The sequence below is a fragment of the Scardinius erythrophthalmus genome (genome assembly GCF_964197995.2).
Source record: "Scardinius erythrophthalmus genome assembly, chromosome: 17".
NCBI classification, from domain to species: domain Eukaryota; kingdom Metazoa; phylum Chordata; class Actinopteri; order Cypriniformes; family Leuciscidae; genus Scardinius; species Scardinius erythrophthalmus.
In genome coordinates this window covers 40,457,962-40,480,461 of record NC_138237.1, presented here as the reverse complement: position 1 = coordinate 40,480,461, position 22,500 = coordinate 40,457,962, and the positions used below count along the sequence as shown (strand labels likewise).

The following is a 22,500-nucleotide window of genomic DNA, read 5'->3' as shown; positions in this document are numbered from 1 at the left end:
GGTAAAAATTAACTGATTTGTAGGCGATACAAACACTTAAAATACACTTATTTATTTTTATAATTATAAAGTTATATGAAATTATATAACAATTTAAATGGTGGCTGTCATAAAAAAACTTTCCAGATTTATTCAAACATGCATTAAATATTGAAGAACATAAAAAAATGATAATGAATATGTAATATGGTGCATATATTTAACAAAATGCTCCTATCTAGAGTAAATTTTTCTAGCTGACTAACGAGTTTATGGTCACTGGATATGTTTTTTCTGAGGTAAATGTGACGTTACATGACATTGTTGACTGACGTCTTTCCACGGTTGAAAAACACTGATTGAGCGACTCCATGTCACATGATACGGACTTCGATAAGTTGTACTCTATCTTTTAACACACTTTCAGAAGCTCATTCATGTTTATTTCGCGCTGTAACTGGTGTTATTAAGGCGGAAGAGAAGATCATGTGCTTCTCTAGAGCTGAGCCAGAGCGATCTCACGCAACAGCGCCAAAACGGTAATTATGTTTTTGAATTTCGTAAGAAAATGGGTGTAATTTGAAATCTGAGACTTCATTTCATATCAATAATATCAAAGCACAAAGATTATTGCGATTTATTTTATGGGATGCGCGCAACAATGTTCCATTCATTCATCAACTGAAAACAGGATGACTAATCGATTCTTGGGATTTAGGAATCGATATTGTTTCTGTAAGGCCCGTGAAATTGGTCCAATGGAGGTTTTCCAATAACACAGGGAAGGTCTCACATGCTCTGTCCTCACTCATTCGAAGTATTGGTTGGTTAAATGCAATATATATTAATCATATATTTACTCGTTTATTTCATCTGACTCCATAAATGAAAGGGTTTTAATGATATCTGTGGATCATTAATCATGAGTGAATGTTTTGACTATTCCGTCTAACTTCTTCAATGAAAATAATATCAAAGTCAGTTAGAATAATCAAATGTAACAATTTATTATGTCAGGTAAATGTATCATGCCAATTTCATAATCAATTCAAAGATAATCGATACAAAACATCAAATGCTCTGGAATAGAGAGAAGATGCAAACCCAACATTAAGAAATACGTGAGGCTGAGAGATCTATATCTCTCAGCCTAACGGACAGATCTGAAATACAGAAAAGGCCTCGATCTCCCTGCTGCAATTCCTTAAATAGACAAACCTTTTACCTGGAAACACGTAACATTAGAAATTTGCATGCAGTGGTCACATCTTCATGGGGGTGTGGGACCATTTGCTTAGAGACCACCTTCCTTTGTAAATCAGTTATCCATAAGCTCTTAAAAACCTTATTACCTTTTGTTTTATCTATCTGGATATGAGATATCTGTACCAGTCGCACTGTGACATTTTAAATGATACCAAACATGAAAATACTCTGTGATAATCATTCACATTAAACTATACATTTTCTTGGGTGATTTCAGCTGTTCATTTGAGCATGAGAGACAGGGGTGAGGGGAGAGGGAAAGAGATGTAGATTAGATGACTCGGGGGTGAGACTTTCGTCTCGATGGTGCATGAGAGCCAGTTCAAATGCTAATCTCCAGAGAGGTCCTTTTGTCCTCTCAGGGCCTGGTCACCCCCAAAACAGACTGTTTGGAATTTCCTAATTTATCAATTCTTACATTTCGTACAAATGAGAATCGATTAAAATCCAGAAATCGATATTTTTTACCCAGCCCTAATCATCAGTGTGAACTAAAGGCTGGACTGGATATAGAGTTCCTCACAGCTCACCACAGATCCGGTGATCAGGGATACTGCAGGAATCCTGTTTCCTCACATTAATATGAGCCTGATCTCCACACCGGGGAATACATAAGCAGATTAGCCTGTGAACGTTTTATATAAACACGATACAGGTCTAAACCCATGTGATCACTCATATCAGTGTTATATACATCATCATATCCTCCAGCACTAACACTGGTGGAGTCTTTTCAGTGTTCATTTAGAAACATCCAATTATGCAGAATATACGATGGTTAATATTTAATTGATACAATCCTATAGCAATCAGTGTGGGGTTGCAGAGGGTGTGTGTGTGTGTCTAAAACAAAGCATACAAGAATAATCAATGTAACATGACAGAAACAATTCAATAACTAGATAAATGCATACAATGAGATGCAGCAAAAACACTTTCCTTAAACAAGGAATATCAACCGAACATCTATTCACTTCCTCCAACCGTTAACATGAGGCGAAGTGCATAATATACGCACACATCAAATGTGAAGAATGATGTGGTGTGTGTTCTCACACACAGGGGGCGCTGAACGTCAGCGAGCGCACGATCCCTCAGCCCAGAGCGCTTCAGCTGTCTGTGGAGAAGCTGAGCCGAGACGCCGCCTTCCTCATGGACTGTGGCACAGTGAGTACACACACACACACACACACACACACACACACACACACACACACACGCACGCTGCCTTCCTCATGGACTGTGGCACAGTGAGTACACACACACACACACACACACACACACACACACACACACACACACACGCACGCTGCCTTCCTCATGGACTGTGGCACAGTGAGTACACACACACACACACACACACACACACACACACACACACACACGCACGCTGCCTTCCTCATGGAGTGTGGCACAGTGAGTATACACACACACACACACACGCACGCACGCACGCACACACGCTGCCTTCCTCATGGACTGTGGCACAGTGAGTATATACACACACACACACACACACACACACACACACACACATGCATCTATACATCTCTCGCTCATCTGTGCTCAGTGTTTAGAATCTTCCAGACGCCTGTTATGACACAATAACATTCTGAAGCTGAAAATACTGAATTATTGTAGATGAATATGCTTGATCTCTTTCACTGACTAGATGTATTTAATAATGCAGGACACTTTTACTGGGAACATCGGACATTTGGCATTATCAGGACACACTAATATTCCTCCATTGCATTATTATACATTATACTCAACATTATATAGTAGTTTAATGTAGTACTGACACTAAAACTCTGAAAACTTGATATTTTTTTCTCACACAGTAATTTTTGTTATATACACTATATATATTGTCACTATCCTCAGTACATAGTTGCATTTTTGTGTTGCGATATATTGTTACACCCCTAGTAAATAATATTCATTAAGATCATTAAAAGCTTCTGTGAAGAAAGAGTTCCAGTGAGCAGCTTCTAGCCTAGATGAGGAGATTACACAGCTGTGCATCGCATAAATGATGAAATCTTGATTTGAAAAGAGAGCGCTTTAAAATCTATCCTGTTTAATTGTCTTATAATCCATTTCAGTGTACAAAACAATCATTCTAGCAGCAAGACGAAGACTTGAACAATATTAGTGAGTTCTGCATCTGTTAATGCGGCTCACACACACTCTCCGCTTGTCTCTTTCAGGTCCTGTATCTCTGGATTGGAAGGAACTGTAACCCAGTTTTCCTCACACAAGTGCTGGGAGTGGAGAGCTACGCTGCTGTTCCTCTCAACATGGTACCTGACGCGCACACCACCTGACACGCGCACACCACCTGACACGCATGCTACCACCTGACGCACGCTACCACGTGACGCGCACACCACCTGACGCGCACACCACCTGACGCACGCTATCACCTGACGCGTACACCACCTGACATGCACACTACCACCTGAATCGCACACCACCTGACGCGCACACCACTTGAGACGCACACCACCTGACGCACGCTACCACCTGAATCGCACACCACCTGACGCGCACACCACTTGAGACGCACACCACCTGAATCGCACACCACCTGACGCGCACACCACTTGAGACGCACACCACCTGACGCACGCTACCACCTGACGCACACACACCACCTGACGCACGCACACCACCTGACGCACGCTATCACCTGACACGCACGCCACCTGATGCTCGCTACCACCTGACGCGCACATCACCTGACACGCGCACACCACCTGACGCACGCTACCACCTGACACGCGCACACCACCTGACGCACGCTACCACCTGACACGCACACCACCTGACGCACGCTACCACCTGACGCGTACACCACCTGACACGCACGCTACCACCTGACACACCACCTGAATCGCACACCACCTGACGCGCACACCACCTGAGACGCACACCACCTGACGCACGCTACCACCTGACGCACGCTACCACCTGACACGCACACCACCTCACGCACGCACACCACCTGACGCACGCTACCACCTGACGCACGCTACCACCTGACGCACGCTACCACCTGACGCACGCTACCTGACGCACGCACACCACCTCACGCACGCACACCACCTGACGCACGCTACCACCTGACACGCACACCACCTGACGCACGCACACCACCTGACGCACGCTACCACCTGACGCGCGCACACCACCTGACGCGCGCACACCACCTGACGCGCGCACACCACCTGACGCGCGCACACCACCTGACGCGCGCACACCACCTGACGCGCGCACACCACCTGACGCGCGCACACCACCTGACGCACGCTACCACCTGACGTGCGCACCACCTAACCCTAACCTGGCCTGTAACTCTCAGAGGTCATGTGACTGGCCTGTAACTCTGAGATCATGTGACTGGCCTGTAACTGAGGTCATGTGACTGGCCTGTAACTCTGAGATCATGTGACTGGCCTGTAACTGAGGTCATGTGACTGACGCTGTTGTTTCCTCTCAGGATCAGCTGCCAGAGTTGGACACTGCAGAATCGTCCCGAATCCGAGCTCTGATCGACTGGCTGAGAGAACGCCGGCCGTTCCACTCCGTCCTGCACGTCATCAGGTCAGACTCTCTCTCACACACACACACACACACACACACACACACGTACAGGCTCTAACTGCACACATATCAGCGCTGAAATACACCATTCACTGGATCTTCAGGGGCTTTTTGTCCATTTATGCCATTATAATTAAACTGAAATTAATCAAATCAACATCAAATGCAACAAGTAAGTAATGTTACATGGCATTAAAGGGTTAGTTCACCCAAAAATTAAAATTCTGTCAGTAATTACTCACCCTCATGTTGTTCCAACCGCGTAAGACCTTCGTTCATCTTCGGAACACAAATTAAGATATTTTTGATGAAATCTGAGCCATGTCTCTCTCCTCCATAGGCTGCTATGTGACCGAAACTTGCTGGCCCAGAAAAGTTATTAAAGAGATCGTTAATATAGTCCAAGTGACTCCAGTGGCTCAATCCTAAGTATATCAAGCGACGAGAATACTTTTTGTGCGCAAAAACAAACAAAAATAACGACTTTATTCCACTATTCATTTCCTTCTCTCTGGACCTCTAGTTGGTTCGCGTAGTGTTTTTGCGCAGCGCGTCTGTGTTACACGTCACCACGTAGGCTCACTATTGGCCGACGCCGGTCATGTGTGTGATGCGTGATGACGTGCAACACAGACGCGCAGCGCAAAAACACTACGAGGCCCAGAGAGAAGGAAATGAAAAGTGGAATAAAGTCGTTATTTTTGTTTGTTTTTGCGCACAAAAAGTATTCTCGTCGCTTGATATACTTAAGATTAAGCCACTGGAGTCACTTGGACTATATTAACGATCTATTTAATAACTTTTCTGGGCCAGCAAGTTTCGGTCACATAGAAGCCTATGGAGGAGTGAGACATGGCTCAGATTTCATCAAAAATATCTTAATTTGTGTTCCGAAGATGAACGAAGGTCTTACGCGGTTGGAACAACATGAGGGTGAGTAATTACTGACAGAATTTTCATTTGTGGGTGAACTAACCCTTTGTCATTTGCACACTGATCACCATTTGAACACCTGTTAGGAAATATAAGTCCCATTGTTTAATGACTAAGAGATTAGTATTATGAAATGCAATAGAATAGAAACAATAGAAACTAGTGTTTGTTAATATTATTGATTTAAGTGGTTTCGCTCACTATTATTGACGTCAGTGTACACTGTCAGTCACGGCTGCTTATGAATATTGATTTATTACCCGACACCTGAACGACGGTGATGAGCTCAGGCTGTTAGTGTCCGTCAGTCTCGTGTCCGTCAGTCTCGTGTCCGTCAGTCTCGTGTCCGTCAGTCTCGTGTCCGTCAGTCTCGTGTCCGTCAGTCTCGTGTCCGTCAGTGATGAGCTCAGGCTGTTAGTGTCCGTCAGTCTCGTGTCCGTCAGTGATGAGCTCAGGCTGTTAGTGTCCGTCAGTCTCGTGTCCGTCAGTCTCGTGTCCGTCAGTCTCGTGTCCGTCAGTCTCGTGTCCGTCAGTCTCGTGTCCGTCAGTCTCGTGTCCGTCAGTCTCGTGTCCGTCAGTCTCGTGTCCGTCAGTCTCGTGTCCGTCAGTCTCGTGTCCGTCAGTGATGAGCTCAGGCTGTTAGTGTCCGTCAGTCTCGTGTCCGTCAGTCTCGTGTCCGTCAGTCTCGTGTCCGTCAGTCTCGTGTCCGTCAGTCTCGTGTCCGTCAGTGATGAGCTCAGGCTGTTAGTGTCCGTCAGTCTCGTGTCCGTCAGTCTCGTGTCCGTCAGTGATGAGCTCAGGCTGTTAGTGTCCGTCAGTCTCGTGTCCGTCAGTCTCGTGTCCGTCAGTGATGAGCTCAGGCTGTTAGTGTCCGTCAGTCTCGTGTCCGTCAGTGATGAGCTCAGGCTGTTAGTGTCCGTCAGTCTCGTGTCCGTCAGTCTCGTGTCCGTCAGTCTCGTGTCCGTCAGTCTCGTGTCCGTCAGTCTCGTGTCCGTCAGTCTCGTGTCCGTCAGTCTCGTGTCCGTCAGTGATGAGCTCAGGCTGTTAGTGTCCGTCAGTCTCGTGTCCGTCAGTCTCGTGTCCGTCAGTCTCGTGTCCGTCAGTCTCGTGTCCGTCAGTCTCGTGTCCGTCAGTCTCGTGTCCGTCAGTCTCGTGTCCGTCAGTCTCGTGTCCGTCAGTCTCGTGTCCGTCAGTCTCGTGTCCGTCAGTCTCGTGTCCGTCAGTCTCGTGTCCGTCAGTGATGAGCTCAGGCTGTTAGTGTCCGTCAGTCTCGTGTCCGTCAGTCTCGTGTCCGTCAGTCTCGTGTCCGTCAGTCTCGTGTCCGTCAGTCTCGTGTCCGTCAGTCTCGTGTCCGTCAGTCTCGTGTCCGTCAGTGATGAGCTCAGGCTGTTAGTGTCCGTCAGTCTCGTGTCCGTCAGTCTCGTGTCCGTCAGTGATGAGCTCAGGCTGTTAGTGTCCGTCAGTCTCGTGTCCGTCAGTGATGAGCTCAGGCTGTTAGTGTCCGTCAGTCTCGTGTCCGTCAGTCTCGTGTCCGTCAGTCTCGTGTCCGTCAGTCTCGTGTCCGTCAGTCTCGTGTCCGTCAGTCTCGTGTCCGTCAGTCTCGTGTCCGTCAGTGATGAGCTCAGGCTGTTAGTGTCCGTCAGTCTCGTGTCCGTCAGTCTCGTGTCCGTCAGTCTCGTGTCCGTCAGTCTCGTGTCCGTCAGTCTCGTGTCCGTCAGTCTCGTGTCCGTCAGTCTCGTGTCCGTCAGTCTCGTGTCCGTCAGTCTCGTGTCCGTCAGTGATGAGCTCAGGCTGTTAGTGTCCGTCAGTCTCGTGTCCGTCAGTCTCGTGTCCGTCAGTCTCGTGTCCGTCAGTCTCGTGTCCGTCAGTCTCGTGTCCGTCAGTCTCGTGTCCGTCAGTCTCGTGTCCGTCAGTGATGAGCTCAGGCTGTTAGTGTCCGTCAGTCTCGTGTCCGTCAGTCTCGTGTCCGTCAGTCTCGTGTCCGTCAGTCTCGTGTCCGTCAGTCTCGTGTCCGTCAGTCTCGTGTCCGTCAGTCTCGTGTCCGTCTGTCTCGTGTCCGTCTGTCTCGTGTCCGTCAGTCTAGTGTCCGTCAGTCTCGTGTCCGTCAGTCTCGTGTCCGTCAGTCTCGTGTCCGTCAGTGATGAGCTCAGGCTGTTAGTGTCCGTCAGTCTCGTGTCCGTCAGTCTCGTGTCCGTCAGTCTCGTGTCCGTCTGTCTCGTGTCCGTCAGTCTCGTGTCCGTCAGTCTCGTGTCCGTCAGTCTCGTGTCCGTCAGTCTAGTGTCCGTCAGTCTCGTGTCCGTCAGTCTCGTGTCCGTCAGTCTCGTGTCCGTCAGTCTCGTGTCCGTCAGTCTCGTGTCCGTCAGTCTCGTGTCCGTCAGTCTCGTGTCCGTCAGTGATGAGCTCAGGCTGTTAGTGTCCGTCAGTCTCGTGTCCGTCAGTCTCGTGTCTGTCAGTCTCGTGTCTGTCAGTCTCGTGTCCGTCAGTCTCGTGTCCGTCAGTCTCGTGTCCGTCAGTCTCGTGTCCGTCTGTCTCGTGTCCGTCAGTCTCGTGTCCGTCAGTGATGAGCTCAGGCTGTTAGTGTCCGTCAGTCTCGTGTCCGTCAGTCTCGTGTCTGTCAGTCTCGTGTCCGTCAGTCTCGTGTCCGTCAGTCTCGTGTCCGTCAGTCTCGTGTCCGTCTGTCTCGTGTCCGTCAGTCTCGTGTCCGTCAGTCTCGTGTCCGTCAGTCTCGTGTCCGTCAGTCTCGTGTCCGTCAGTGATGAGCTCAGGCTGTTAGTGTCCGTCAGTCTCGTGTCCGTCAGTCTCGTGTCTGTCAGTCTCGTGTCCGTCAGTCTCGTGTCCGTCAGTCTCGTGTCCGTCAGTCTCGTGTCCGTCAGTCTCGTGTCCGTCAGTCTCGTGTCCGTCAGTCTCGTGTCCGTCAGTCTCGTGTCCGTCAGTCTCGTGTCCGTCAGTCTCGTGTCCGTCAGTGATGAGCTCAGGCTGTTAGTGTCTGTCAGTCTCGTGTCCGTCAGTCTCGTGTCCGTCAGTGATGAGCTCAGGCTGTTAGTGTCCGTCAGTCTCGTGTCCGTCAGTCTCGTGTCCGTCAGTCTCGTGTCCGTCAGTGATGAGCTCAGGCTGTTAGTGTCCGTCAGTCTCGTGTCCGTCAGTGATGAGCTCAGGCTGTTAGTGTCCGTCAGTCTCGTGTCCGTCAGTCTCGTGTCCGTCAGTCTCGTGTCCGTCAGTGATGAGCTCAGGCTGTTAGTGTCCGTCTGTCTAGTGTCCGTCAGTCTCGTGTCCGTCAGTGATGAGCTCAGGCTGTTAGTGTCCGTCAGTCTCGTGTCCGTCAGTCTCGTGTCCGTCAGTCTCGTGTCCGTCAGTCTCGTGTCCGTCAGTCTCGTGTCCGTCAGTCTCGTGTCCGTCAGTCTCGTGTCCGTCAGTCTCGTGTCCGTCAGTGATGAGCTCAGGCTGTTAGTGTCTGTCAGTCTCGTGTCCGTCAGTCTCGTGTCCGTCAGTCTCGTGTCCGTCAGTCTCGTGTCCGTCAGTGATGAGCTCAGGCTGTTAGTGTCCGTCAGTCTCGTGTCCGTCAGTCTCGTGTCCGTCAGTGATGAGCTCAGGCTGTTAGTGTCCGTAAGTCTCGTGTCCGTCAGTCTCGTGTCCGTCAGTCTCGTGTCCGTCAGTGATGAGCTCAGGCTGTTAGTGTCCGTCAGTCTCGTGTCCGTCAGTCTCGTGTCCGTCTGTCTCGTGTCCGTCAGTGATGAGCTCAGGCTGTTAGTGTCCGTCAGTCTCGTGTCCGTCAGTCTCGTGTCCGTCAGTCTCGTGTCCGTCAGTCTCGTGTCCGTCTGTCTCGTGTCCGTCAGTGATGAGCTCAGGCTGTTAGTGTCCGTCAGTCTCGTGTCCGTCAGTCTCGTGTCCGTCAGTCTCGTGTCCGTCTGTCTCGTGTCCGTCAGTGATGAGCTCAGGCTGTTAGTGTCCGTCAGTCTCGTGTCCGTCAGTCTCGTGTCCGTCAGTCTCGTGTCCGTCAGTCTCGTGTCCGTCTGTCTCGTGTCCGTCAGTGATGAGCTCAGGCTGTTAGTGTCCGTCAGTCTCGTGTCCGTCAGTCTCGTGTCCGTCAGTCTCGTGTCCGTCAGTCTCGTGTCCGTCAGTGATGAGCTCAGGCTGTTAGTGTCCGTCAGTCTCGTGTCCGTCAGTCTCGTGTCCGTCTGTCTCGTGTCCGTCAGTGATGAGCTCAGGCTGTTAGTGTCCGTCAGTCTCGTGTCCGTCAGTCTCGTGTCCGTCAGTCTCGTGTCCGTCAGTCTCGTGTCCGTCTGTCTCGTGTCCGTCAGTGATGAGCTCAGGCTGTTAGTGTCCGTCAGTCTCGTGTCCGTCAGTCTCGTGTCCGTCAGTCTCGTGTCCGTCAGTCTCGTGTCCGTCAGTCTCGTGTCCGTCAGTCTCGTGTCCGTCAGAGATGAGCTCAGGCTGTTAGTGTCCGTCAGTGATGAGCTCAGGCTGTTAGTGTCCGTCAGTCTCGTGTCCGTCAGTCTCGTGTCCGTCAGTCTCGTGTCCGTCAGTCTCGTGTCCGTCTGTCTCGTGTCCGTCAGTGATGAGCTCAGGCTGTTAGTGTCCGTCAGTCTCGTGTCCGTCAGTCTCGTGTCCGTCAGTCTCGTGTCCGTCAGTCTCGTGTCCGTCAGTCTCGTGTCCGTCAGTCTCGTGTCCGTCAGTGATGAGCTCAGGCTGTTAGTGTCCGTCAGTCTCGTGTCCGTCAGTCTCGTGTCCGTCAGTCTCGTGTCCGTCAGTCTCGTGTCCGTCAGTCTCGTGTCCGTCAGTCTCGTGTCCGTCAGTCTCGTGTCCGTCAGTCTCGTGTCCGTCAGTCTCGTGTCCGTCAGTCTCGTGTCCGTCAGTCTCGTGTCCGTCAGTCTTGTGTCCGTCAGTCTCGTGTCCGTCAGTGATGAGCTCAGGCTGTTAGTGTCCGTCAGTCTCGTGTCCGTCAGTCTCGTGTCCGTCAGTCTCGTGTCCGTCAGTCTCGTGTCCGTCAGTCTCGTGTCCGTCAGTCTCGTGTCCGTCAGTGATGAGCTCAGGCTGTTAGTGTCCGTCAGTCTCGTGTCCGTCAGTCTCGTGTCCGTCAGTGATGAGCTCAGGCTGTTAGTGTCCGTCAGTCTCGTGTCCGTCAGTCTCGTGTCCGTCAGTCTCGTGTCCGTCAGTGATGAGCTCAGGCTGTTAGTGTCCGTCAGTCTCGTGTCCGTCAGTGATGAGCTCAGGCTGTTAGTGTCCGTCAGTCTCGTGTCCGTCAGTCTCGTGTCCGTCAGTCTCGTGTCCGTCAGTCTCGTGTCCGTCAGTCTCGTGTCCGTCAGTCTCGTGTCCGTCAGTGATGAGCTCAGGCTGTTAGTGTCCGTCAGTCTCGTGTCCGTCAGTCTCGTGTCCGTCAGTCTCGTGTCCGTCAGTCTCGTGTCCGTCAGTCTCGTGTCCGTCAGTCTCGTGTCCGTCAGTGATGAGCTCAGGCTGTTAGTGTCCGTCAGTCTCGTGTCCGTCAGTCTCGTGTCCGTCAGTCTCGTGTCCGTCAGTCTCGTGTCCGTCAGTCTCGTGTCCGTCAGTCTCGTGTCCGTCTGTCTCGTGTCCGTCAGTCTAGTGTCCGTCAGTCTCGTGTCCGTCAGTCTCGTGTCCGTCAGTCTCGTGTCCGTCAGTCTCGTGTCCGTCAGTGATGAGCTCAGGCTGTTAGTGTCCGTCAGTCTCGTGTCCGTCAGTCTCGTGTCCGTCAGTCTCGTGTCCGTCTGTCTCGTGTCCGTCAGTCTCGTGTCCGTCAGTCTCGTGTCCGTCAGTCTCGTGTCCGTCAGTCTAGTGTCCGTCAGTCTCGTGTCCGTCAGTCTCGTGTCCGTCAGTCTCGTGTCCGTCAGTCTCGTGTCCGTCAGTCTCGTGTCCGTCAGTCTCGTGTCCGTCAGTCTCGTGTCCGTCAGTGATGAGCTCAGGCTGTTAGTGTCCGTCAGTCTCGTGTCCGTCAGTCTCGTGTCTGTCAGTCTCGTGTCTGTCAGTCTCGTGTCCGTCAGTCTCGTGTCCGTCAGTCTCGTGTCCGTCAGTCTCGTGTCCGTCTGTCTCGTGTCCGTCAGTCTCGTGTCCGTCAGTGATGAGCTCAGGCTGTTAGTGTCCGTCAGTCTCGTGTCCGTCAGTCTCGTGTCTGTCAGTCTCGTGTCCGTCAGTCTCGTGTCCGTCAGTCTCGTGTCCGTCAGTCTCGTGTCCGTCTGTCTCGTGTCCGTCAGTCTCGTGTCCGTCAGTCTCGTGTCCGTCAGTCTCGTGTCCGTCAGTGATGAGCTCAGGCTGTTAGTGTCCGTCAGTCTCGTGTCCGTCAGTCTCGTGTCCGTCAGTCTCGTGTCCGTCAGTCTCGTGTCCGTCAGTCTCGTGTCCGTCAGTCTCGTGTCCGTCAGTCTCGTGTCCGTCAGTCTCGTGTCCGTCAGTCTCGTGTCCGTCAGTCTCGTGTCCGTCAGTCTCGTGTCCGTCAGTCTCGTGTCCGTCAGTCTCGTGTCCGTCAGTGATGAGCTCAGGCTGTTAGTGTCTGTCAGTCTCGTGTCCGTCAGTCTCGTGTCCGTCAGTGATGAGCTCAGGCTGTTAGTGTCCGTCAGTCTCGTGTCCGTCAGTCTCGTGTCCGTCAGTCTCGTGTCCGTCAGTGATGAGCTCAGGCTGTTAGTGTCCGTCAGTCTCGTGTCCGTCAGTGATGAGCTCAGGCTGTTAGTGTCCGTCAGTCTCGTGTCCGTCAGTCTCGTGTCCGTCAGTCTCGTGTCCGTCAGTGATGAGCTCAGGCTGTTAGTGTCCGTCTGTCTAGTGTCCGTCAGTCTCGTGTCCGTCAGTGATGAGCTCAGGCTGTTAGTGTCCGTCAGTCTCGTGTCCGTCAGTCTCGTGTCCGTCAGTCTCGTGTCCGTCAGTCTCGTGTCCGTCAGTCTCGTGTCCGTCAGTCTCGTGTCCGTCAGTCTCGTGTCCGTCAGTCTCGTGTCCGTCAGTCTCGTGTCCGTCAGTCTCGTGTCCGTCAGTCTCGTGTCCGTCAGTGATGAGCTCAGGCTGTTAGTGTCTGTCAGTCTCGTGTCCGTCAGTCTCGTGTCCGTCAGTCTCGTGTCCGTCAGTCTCGTGTCCGTCAGTGATGAGCTCAGGCTGTTAGTGTCCGTCAGTCTCGTGTCCGTCAGTCTCGTGTCCGTCAGTGATGAGCTCAGGCTGTTAGTGTCCGTCAGTCTCGTGTCCGTCAGTCTCGTGTCCGTCAGTCTCGTGTCCGTCAGTCTCGTGTCCGTCAGTCTCGTGTCCGTCAGTGATGAGCTCAGGCTGTTAGTGTCCGTCAGTCTCGTGTCCGTCAGTCTCGTGTCCGTCTGTCTCGTGTCCGTCAGTGATGAGCTCAGGCTGTTAGTGTCCGTCAGTCTCGTGTCCGTCAGTCTCGTGTCCGTCAGTCTCGTGTCCGTCAGTCTCGTGTCCGTCTGTCTCGTGTCCGTCAGTGATGAGCTCAGGCTGTTAGTGTCCGTCAGTCTCGTGTCCGTCAGTCTCGTGTCCGTCAGTCTCGTGTCCGTCAGTCTCGTGTCCGTCTGTCTCGTGTCCGTCAGTGATGAGCTCAGGCTGTTAGTGTCCGTCAGTCTCGTGTCCGTCAGTCTCGTGTCCGTCAGTCTCGTGTCCGTCAGTCTCGTGTCCGTCTGTCTCGTGTCCGTCAGTGATGAGCTCAGGCTGTTAGTGTCCGTCAGTCTCGTGTCCGTCAGTCTCGTGTCCGTCAGTCTCGTGTCCGTCAGTCTCGTGTCCGTCAGTGATGAGCTCAGGCTGTTAGTGTCCGTCAGTCTCGTGTCCGTCAGTCTCGTGTCCGTCTGTCTCGTGTCCGTCAGTGATGAGCTCAGGCTGTTAGTGTCCGTCAGTCTCGTGTCCGTCAGTCTCGTGTCCGTCAGTCTCGTGTCCGTCTGTCTCGTGTCCGTCAGTGATGAGCTCAGGCTGTTAGTGTCCGTCAGTCTCGTGTCCGTCAGTCTCGTGTCCGTCAGTCTCGTGTCCGTCAGTCTCGTGTCCGTCAGTCTCGTGTCCGTCAGTCTCGTGTCCGTCAGAGATGAGCTCAGGCTGTTAGTGTCCGTCAGTGATGAGCTCAGGCTGTTAGTGTCCGTCAGTCTCGTGTCCGTCAGTCTCGTGTCCGTCAGTCTCGTGTCCGTCAGTCTCGTGTCCGTCTGTCTCGTGTCCGTCAGTGATGAGCTCAGGCTGTTAGTGTCCGTCAGTCTCGTGTCCGTCAGTCTCGTGTCCGTCAGTCTCGTGTCCGTCAGTCTCGTGTCCGTCAGTCTCGTGTCCGTCAGTGATGAGCTCAGGCTGTTAGTGTCCGTCAGTCTCGTGTCCGTCAGTCTCGTGTCCGTCAGTCTCGTGTCCGTCAGTCTCGTGTCCGTCTGTCTCGTGTCCGTCAGAGATGAGCTCAGGCTGTTAGTGTGAGGCACTGAACCTGTTTCTCTTCCAGAGACGAGAGTCCGCTGAAGGCTGACTTCCTACAGTACCTGATTGAAGACCTCAGTGAGTCGGCGCTGTCGTACTACGAGTTCCTCCTGCACCTGCAGCAGCAGATCAGCAAGTGAAGCGCTGTGTGTGTGTGTGTGAGACACTACAGCTCGTGCTCCTCCCGCTCACAGGGCTTCAGCGCACAGCCTTTCTAATTTATTGCCTTTTACTAAAAAAATGAAAATGAAAATGTAGGAAAAAAAATTCTTATGACTTTCTTACAACCTTTATAATGAGTGCTATTCATACTTCACCCTCACACACTCGTCTGCGCAGTTCCAGGTTTCTGTTTTCTCCAGTCATGTGTTTTAATTTATGAAGGCAATAGTTGAGCGTGTGCTGTCAGCGGGACCGGGAGAGGAGTGTGTGTACACGGGCGACTCATCTTTACACATGTATAAACCTATAATATAGTCTAAAGATTGTTAATTTTAGTAAAAACTTTATTCAGATGATGCAAGGTGAGAATAAACTGCTTGGGACTTTATAATTCCCCATGAAGAGATTTTTATGAATGTTTAAATCTGAAGCTTTGGGCAGAATGAGGGAGATGTGGGACTGTGATCTTAAAGCTTGAGTGTAATCCAGAGGCCGAGGGTCTTCATCTCTCCACAGCAGATCAGTGTGTGTGATGACCGACAGATCAGTGTGTGTGATGACCGTCTGTGATGATGACGAGGACAGGAGCGATCTTCATCATGTGTGCTGATGTTTCTTGGGTAATCACAGTTATCATTCAGAGGGATATTTTTTTAAACCGATGAAGAGAATCCTCTGGTTTCCTCAGTCGTTCGGCTCACTTTAGCACACATGACAGCTGTGTGTGTTTGAGCAATTATTTGTAAATTCTCTGCAATTTTGTACATGTGAACTTCCTGAAGGAATGAACTGATCATTAAAGAGGAAGCCTCGCATGAGCTCTACTGAATCATTGATCATGGCTCTGGGTTTTCTTTACGTGTTGATGTTTCAGCAGATCCTGGTCATCTTTTAGTCATTTAAAGTCAGCATAACATCAACATGGACAACATTTTTTTTTTTTATACGTGTATAGTACATTGCGTGTTTATTATGAATGATTAATGGGTGCAGATCTTCAGTGATGTTCCTGAATCTTCAGGGGTGTCGGGTCTTTCATACGCTGATCTCACACACTTCGAGTCCAGATGGATTCTCTTCTCTGATGATGAGGGCGGAGCCACCTGTCAATCACATCAGATCAGCCAATAGCAGACCACGACCATGCAGTCAGTTCCCCACAGACACAATCAAGTGATGCTCGTCATCCTAATTATGTTTCTAGCTTTTTTTTTTTTATTTTAAATGCATGTATTTGTCTGTAACACAAGTCCTGTGGTAAACCCTTATTTACTCTCTTCTGTAAAGACCTGAAATATCATTTGGATCTTTTGTACCTCCAGCTGCACCAAAGCTGTGAAACCCATTATGTGTTCCTGAAATGTGAATTTGAGTGGTTGTGTAGTGTGCACTATACATTACCCTAACATGTTCTATAAATTAATAAATAAGCAGGCTTCTCTTGACAAAAAGCCAACAGGAGTTTTCCATTGGTTTATGATTCTTACAGGTTTTGTTCATCAAGATAATCTTCACAAATAAACACAACTTTACATTTTGAAGCGGATTAAATCATCACTTTCCACTATTAAGCCATAATCTTAGGTGAATTTTGCTGTCAGTTATCATGTCACAATACTTATACTCGTCTTTCCAGTCCAGTCCTCTTTAAAAAATAAAACAACTATTTCTTTCCTTTTTCACTTTTTCCACATTCTGATATATTTTTTACATTATACTGTCCTATACCAATTTCGTGTAAATTATGGTACGGCTTTTATTTTGAAACGCGTTCGTCATTCATAGGAGACGCGCTGTGCGTGACGTCATGATGCCGCGCGAGACTCCGCCCCGTCAGTAATAACACACTCACTCTCACACACACAGACAGAGAGAGGATCTGCGGACGGATTATTATCAGTCATAACTGCAGTAATATCACACATATATCTGCGCGATGGAGGTGTGTGAGGAGAGCGAGGGCGCGCGCACGGCCGCTCAGAGGCGCGCGGAGATCCGGAGGCGGAAGTTGATGCAGAACTCCGAGGATCGCATGAAGAAGATCGTGGGCTTCAGTCAGCCTGAGGACAGCAGCGCGGACAGATGTGAGTCTGCTATAACACACTCTCTCTTCACACACGTATGAGTCTTGACTGTACAGTAGAAGTGTGTAATGAGCTAGACCTGAGGATCTGACCTGAGGTCAGTCTGACGAGGCGCGCAGGCTCTGACTCATGTCCTCTCCGTGATGTGTCTGGGTTTACATGAGCAATACTCCGAATATATAAATATCTGCTAAAGTTAATGTAGTTTTCTCTCAAGTAAAGAATCTCTCTGAACTAATAAACTATTCCGAGAACCTGTCAGTCTCTACATCACTGTAATATTACAGGTTCAAACTAACAAGTTATCTGCAAACATACAGATTTTATTACAGTAATAACGCAATAATATTAACTTTATAAAGACATAGGTTTCTACAATTTTTTTTATATATATAAACATTTAAATGGCAGCTGTCATAAGTTGTTTTCATGATGGATTTATACATTAAATATTGCAGAACAGGTAATAATATAATACATATCATATCTAGCACAATTATTAGCACAAATATTAAAAAATTATAGCACAAATTATTGGTGCTATAAATAATGTTTAGTGAAGCTTTGTTCATACATAAACTAAAAACAGCACAGACTAAAATATCGGCTTGGAATTTAAAGGGGACATCATGAAAATCTGACCTGACTGCTCCTGGTGATTCTGGGATTCTGGATGAGGGAGATTGGCCAGTTTATGAAGCTCGTGTAAAGACTCCGCCCTCTTCTGGACGGAGGCGGAGCTAAAGCTCATTTGCATTTAAAGGGACACACACAAAAATGCCGTGTTTTTGCTTGCACCCAAAAAGGGGTAAATTTGACAAACTCTAATAAATGATTTTGAGCTGAAATTTCCCAGACACACTTTGAGGACGCCATAGATTTATATTACATCTGATGAAAAGAGGCGTATGTCACCTTTAAAGTAGCCGGACCAGCGTTGCTGAGAGACGGTCCTGAAGGAGTTAACTAGATTCACCTTACGCTGTTCACACCTTATTTCAATCATTTCAGGGCAAACATCTCCCTAATAGAAGCTTGTCAGTATTGTGGTATAAGGATGTTCTGGTTATCACGACAGCTCTAATTATGATGACATTAATATAAATGAATATGGTCTTGTGTTTGTGAAGCCGCCCGAAGCGTCCTGGAGCCGCGGTTCCACCTGGACCTGGAGCGGCACGAGCCCTGGTCCGGCTCCGGCTCCGCTAAGAGACTGTCTCCTCATCCGGCCGAGGGCGACAGGAGCGCCAGCGAGGCGGCGGGAGAAGAGGACTCGCCCCGGGAGCTGCCGTCCTCTCCTCGCAGGGGTCTGAGGAAGTACCTGTCCCGGCTCGACGACGCCATGAAGCTGCGCGGGCATCTGGCCGGAGAGAAGCCGGCTCCGGACCGCACCGGCACCCAGCCCGAGGAGCTGGACCCGTTCTGCCTGTTCCGGCTCGCCGCCAGCGTCGCCCTCGCACTCTTCGTGCGCATCTTCGTCTGCCAGTATCTGGTGAGTGTGTGTGTGTGTGTGTGTTTCTCCAGTGCTCGTGGGTCACGCCGAGACCACCCATGCAACATTTGACAAGAAGTATTAGACTGGATCTCAGGACAGAGCTCTCACGTTAATAACTAATGATCTCTGCAACGGAAGTGAATCAATCAAACTAACTTTATCTGGACAATAACTTTATTCTAGAGCTGCTGTAAAGCCTGAACACTCTCTGTTACTGTAATCTCCTGTTCTCACTGTAAAGCTGCTGTGAAACTGTTAAAGCGCTGTATAAATGACGGAGACGTGACTTGGCTCATCTCAACGCTGTGTCTTCTGTTCCCACAGTCCATATTTGCTCCGTTCCTCACTCTGGAGCTGGGATTCATGGGATTGCACAAATACTTCCCAAAGGTTTGTCTCTGCTTTGGAACTGATAATGTAAGTTGAATGATTAGTTGTGTGATGATAATAACATGTGGGATGAAATTAGGTTAATTACGCTATTAAACTACTATATAACTAACCCTAACCCAGTAACCCTAACCCCACACATGTAATTCACAGAACAACTGCTAAATTTAACCATCATAGAGTGAAAGTTTATCATTTGGACGAGTTTTGTCTTGCCAATTTACACATTCAAATAATTTAAAACGCGGAATAAGAGACGAAAATCAGGACTCATGTGTGTTGTGCTCACAGCCACACACTCAAAGCGCACACACGCAGAGAGAGTGAGAGAGAGAGAGAGATAGTGAGAGAGAGAGCGAGCGAGCAAGAGAGACAGCGAGTGAGAGTGAGAGAGAGAGAGAGAGAGAGAGTGAGAGAGAGAGTGAGAGAGAGAGTGAGAGAGAGAGTGAGAGAGAGTGAGAGAGAGAGTGAGAGAGAGAGTGAGAGAGAGAGTGAGAGAGAGAGAGTGAGAGAGAGAGTTTTTTTTTTTTTTTTTGACTTTTAAGCTTCTTTTATTTACAGACACTTATAAAAAACAATAAATATTAAATTTCACAAGAAAGCAAAAAAAAAATCCTACCTACTTATACATAACTAAGTTTTTAGCGCACATTCAAATTAATTTCAATTCATAACATTATATCATAACCTCTCTCTTCACTTGGTTGACATAAAATACCTTTAGTACCCCAGAAAGAAAAGAAAGAGTCAGTATCATTTACAAATTCATAAAACCTGTACTCCAAAATTAACCTACTTTTTACCAAAGCCTTAAACATATGTAAAGGATCAATTCCTCCACTAAGAAGTGTTTTATTTTTCCTTGTCAGCCAAATTGCCATTTTGGCCTTACCAAACAAGAAATTGATCAAAACTGTTTGTGTCCTGTTTGAGGCACTATATTTTGGTCCAAAAACAAAAAGACCATTTGTAAAGTGAAAACCAAATCTATGACTCAATTCTCCCAATACACCAAACATGTCTTTTAGCCTTGAACAACCAATAAAAATATGAAAAACAGTTTCTGAAATTCCACAAAAACAACACTCTTCTTCTTGCAAAGGATTCAGACGTGCCTTATATCGATTTGTTGCTATTATCCAATGTGAAATTCGCCACTGCAAATCTCCATTCCGTTTTTCAATTGGTTTCTTATATAAGGACCTCCAACTACCTTTTGGGGAAGTACCAGACTCAACAAATTCAGTCCACTTAGTTTCTGGAAGTTCTTTTAAAGCTCTTAAATTGAGATACTTTACACAAACACAATAAAGAGCTTTCTTAGAAGTAATGTTAAAAAGACCAAGTTCAGGTGTCCTAAAAGAGAGCAGACTTCCTTCAAACTCTTGCCAGTCTCCTACATCCACAGCCACACTGATGTTGGGGAATGCACTCTCTGATTTTTCAACTTTTAGTGGCAGAACAGGAAAAGAGACTTGAATTTCAGCTAGCAGTTTTTGCACAACTCGAACCGAACGGATACCAGTCTTTGTGGCCAGTTGTTCTGCAGTAATCCACTGGTCATTTGACCTAAGATGGCAGATCTTATGAACCCCTGCTCTCACCAAGCTCGTGCGTACAGTCTGTGATTTCAAAATCGCACTGGGTAGGTGAGAATTAAAAATTAAGGGTTCTTCAAGATCCCAGAGACTCTGTGTTTCAGAAATCTCCCTTTTAACAATAAAAATCTGCCATGCATTGAGTACTGAGGCATAAAAAGATGGGAGCCCACTAAGATCCATCTCCTTTAAATTCATTAAAAAGAGATGTCTGTCCAAATTCAACCGTCCCACTCGATTCAATAAGGCACAAGCCACTCTTATCCAGTTCTGAGACTGATGATAAAGTAGTCTCTGGGCAGTTTGCAGTCTAAAAGCAGCCACTTTAGACTTAATATCCATAAGACCTTGGCCTCCTTCATGTACCTGCAGATACAAAACTGACTCTCGTAGCCAATGTTGACCAGACCAAAAAAACTGTACAAACAATTTTTGGATTCCTCCAATTAAATCTTCTGGTGGATTCAACACAATTAATCGATGCCATAGGATAGAGGCGGCAAGATTGTTTATAACCAGCACTCTTCCCCTAAAGGACAGTTGAGGCAAAATCCAGTTCCATTTTGACAATCTGGCACAAACCTTGTCCTTCACACCTTCCCAGTTTTTTCTTTGGTAGTTTTCAGAACCCATGAAAATTCCTAAAAACTTAAAACCAATTTTTTCCCACTTAACATTTTCAGGGATGACTGGTAAAGGCATTTTTGTTTTATCATTACACCAGAATGCTTCTGTTTTACCCCAGTTGAGTTTTGCGGACGATGCTCTCTCATACAATCCAATACTGTAATTAATAATATCAATATCTTTTTGTTCTTTCACAATTACAGTAATGTCATCCGCATACGCAGTCAGTTTAACAGAATGAAGGTCATCACCAATCAATAAACCAGACAGATCTTTTCTTAGTAGACATAAAAGTGGTTCAACTGCTAAAGCATAAAGCTGGCCTGACAGTGGACACCCCTGCCTAATACCCTTCTGTATTCTTATTGGTTTGCTTAAACCACCACCAATCTTTAAAATAGAAGATACATTCATATACAAGAGTTTGATCCAAGATATAAAAACATTTCCAAACCCAAATGCATGCAATGTTTCAAACAGAAAACCATGGTCCACTCTATCAAAGGCTTTTTCCTGATCCAGGAACAAAAAACCTACATCCACTTCATACAGTTTAGAGTAGTCCAAAATATCTCTGATCAGAAAAATGTTATCATGTATTGTCCTTTCTGGGATACAATAGGACTGGTCTTGATGTATTATATCCCCCAAAACAGATTTCATTCTATTAGCCAATAACTTAGCTATTAGCTTATAGTCAGATGTTAGAATCGATACAGGCCTCCAATTTTTTAGGAAACTCAAGTCTCCTTTCTTGGGTATCAGGGCCAACACTGCCCGTTGACAACTTTTGGGAAGTAGTTTATCTTTAAAACACTCTTGAACCACCTCATAAAAGTCTCTTCCAATGATCCTCCAAAAAGCCTTATAAAAGTCCACTGGCAGTCCATCAATTCCAGGTGCACGGCCCGCATTCATCTGTATCACTGCATCAGCTAACTCCTTAAACAAAACAGCACTGTCCAGAGTCCGACTCTGCTCTTTAGTGATGGTAGGAAGCTGTTGTAGTAATTGTGAAATGCATCCAGTATCAGTGTCCTCCTTTTTATAAAGTTCTGAATAGAAATCCACTGCAATCTTTCGCATTTTCCTTGAATCAAAAGTCTTTAGTCCATCTGGTGTTGTTAAACAGTGCATTTCATTTTGTTTCTTTGAGACCTTTTCTAAATTAAAAAAATATGCAGTGGGAGCATCCATGTCATGTATAGACATAAACCGTGACCTTATTAGGGCACCTTTGGCCCGAACTTGCAATAAAGTTTCAAGATCTTGCTTCTTTTCAGATAACTTTCCATCTAATGATGAATCTGAATGTTGAATCATTCCATATGTAATCTGAAAGATCTCTTGCTCTATTTCAGACATTCGTTGTTTAATGTTTCTAGTAGACAGGAAAGTAAATTGCTGACAAAAAACTCTTATTTGGGTCTTTCCTATCTCCCACCACTGTATCAAACTTTCAAAATCATCCTTCTGGGAAACCCACTCACTCCAAAACAATTCAAATTTTTCACAAAAATCTTTTTCTTTTAACAACGCTACATTAAACTTCCAGTAAGGACTTTTACATTTTTGATTTGTCAAGGCAATATTCACTGAAATAAAATGATGATCTGATATACAGCATGGAAAAATGTTACACTCCATGAATCTATTATTTTCTGTACGCTTGATATAAAGCCGGTCAAGTCTAGCTGCACTAATCCTCCCTTGTGAAACTCTTGTCCATGTATATTGTTTTACAACATTATTCTTTTCTCTCCACACATCTATAAGATCATGTTGAACAATAATACTTTTCAAGAAAGAAGCTGATACAGACTCTGGTTCCTCATTATTTCTGTCTAAAAGAAAATTTAGAGTACAGTTCCAATCACCACCGACAACTATAAATTCATCCGGGGTAAAACTTTTTAAAATATCTCCCAACTTTTTGAATAACAAAGTTCTTTCTGTGCCTCTATTTGGAGCATAAATATTTATG

At 47.6% G+C, this 22,500-nt stretch overlaps 2 protein-coding genes across 7 annotated transcripts in view; both read left to right on the top strand.

Annotated features, from left to right (window-relative positions):
- sec24a (SEC24 homolog A, COPII coat complex component) overlaps positions 1-15,156 on the top strand; it is a 47,525-nt gene extending 32,369 nt beyond the window's left edge. For all 3 annotated transcript variants that reach the window (XM_081391009.1, XM_081391008.1, XM_081391007.1), the window contains 4 exons: positions 2,308-2,412; positions 3,459-3,551; positions 4,751-4,854; positions 14,186-15,156. In XM_081391009.1, coding sequence (XP_081247135.1) covers positions 2,308-2,412; positions 3,459-3,551; positions 4,751-4,854; positions 14,186-14,300 — 417 coding nt within the window. In that variant the 3' untranslated portion in view covers positions 14,301-15,156. The remainder of the gene's footprint in view (positions 1-2,307; positions 2,413-3,458; positions 3,552-4,750; positions 4,855-14,185) is intronic.
- A 951-nt stretch (positions 15,157-16,107) lies between these two features.
- camlg (calcium modulating ligand) overlaps positions 16,108-22,500 on the top strand; it is a 21,593-nt gene continuing 15,200 nt past the window's right edge. For 2 of the 4 annotated variants that reach the window (XR_014031961.1, XM_081391025.1), the window contains exons 1-3: positions 16,142-16,406; positions 17,537-17,898; positions 18,226-18,318. Coding sequence is in view for 2 of the 4 variants with exons in the window: in XM_081391025.1 (XP_081247151.1) it covers positions 16,259-16,406; positions 17,537-17,898; positions 18,226-18,318 (603 nt within the window). In the remaining 2 variants the exon portion in view is untranslated. Of the gene's footprint in view, positions 16,407-17,536; positions 17,899-18,225; positions 18,319-22,500 lie in introns of all 4 variants that reach the window. The other 2 variants (XM_081391026.1, XR_014031962.1) reach the window with 2 other exon arrangements.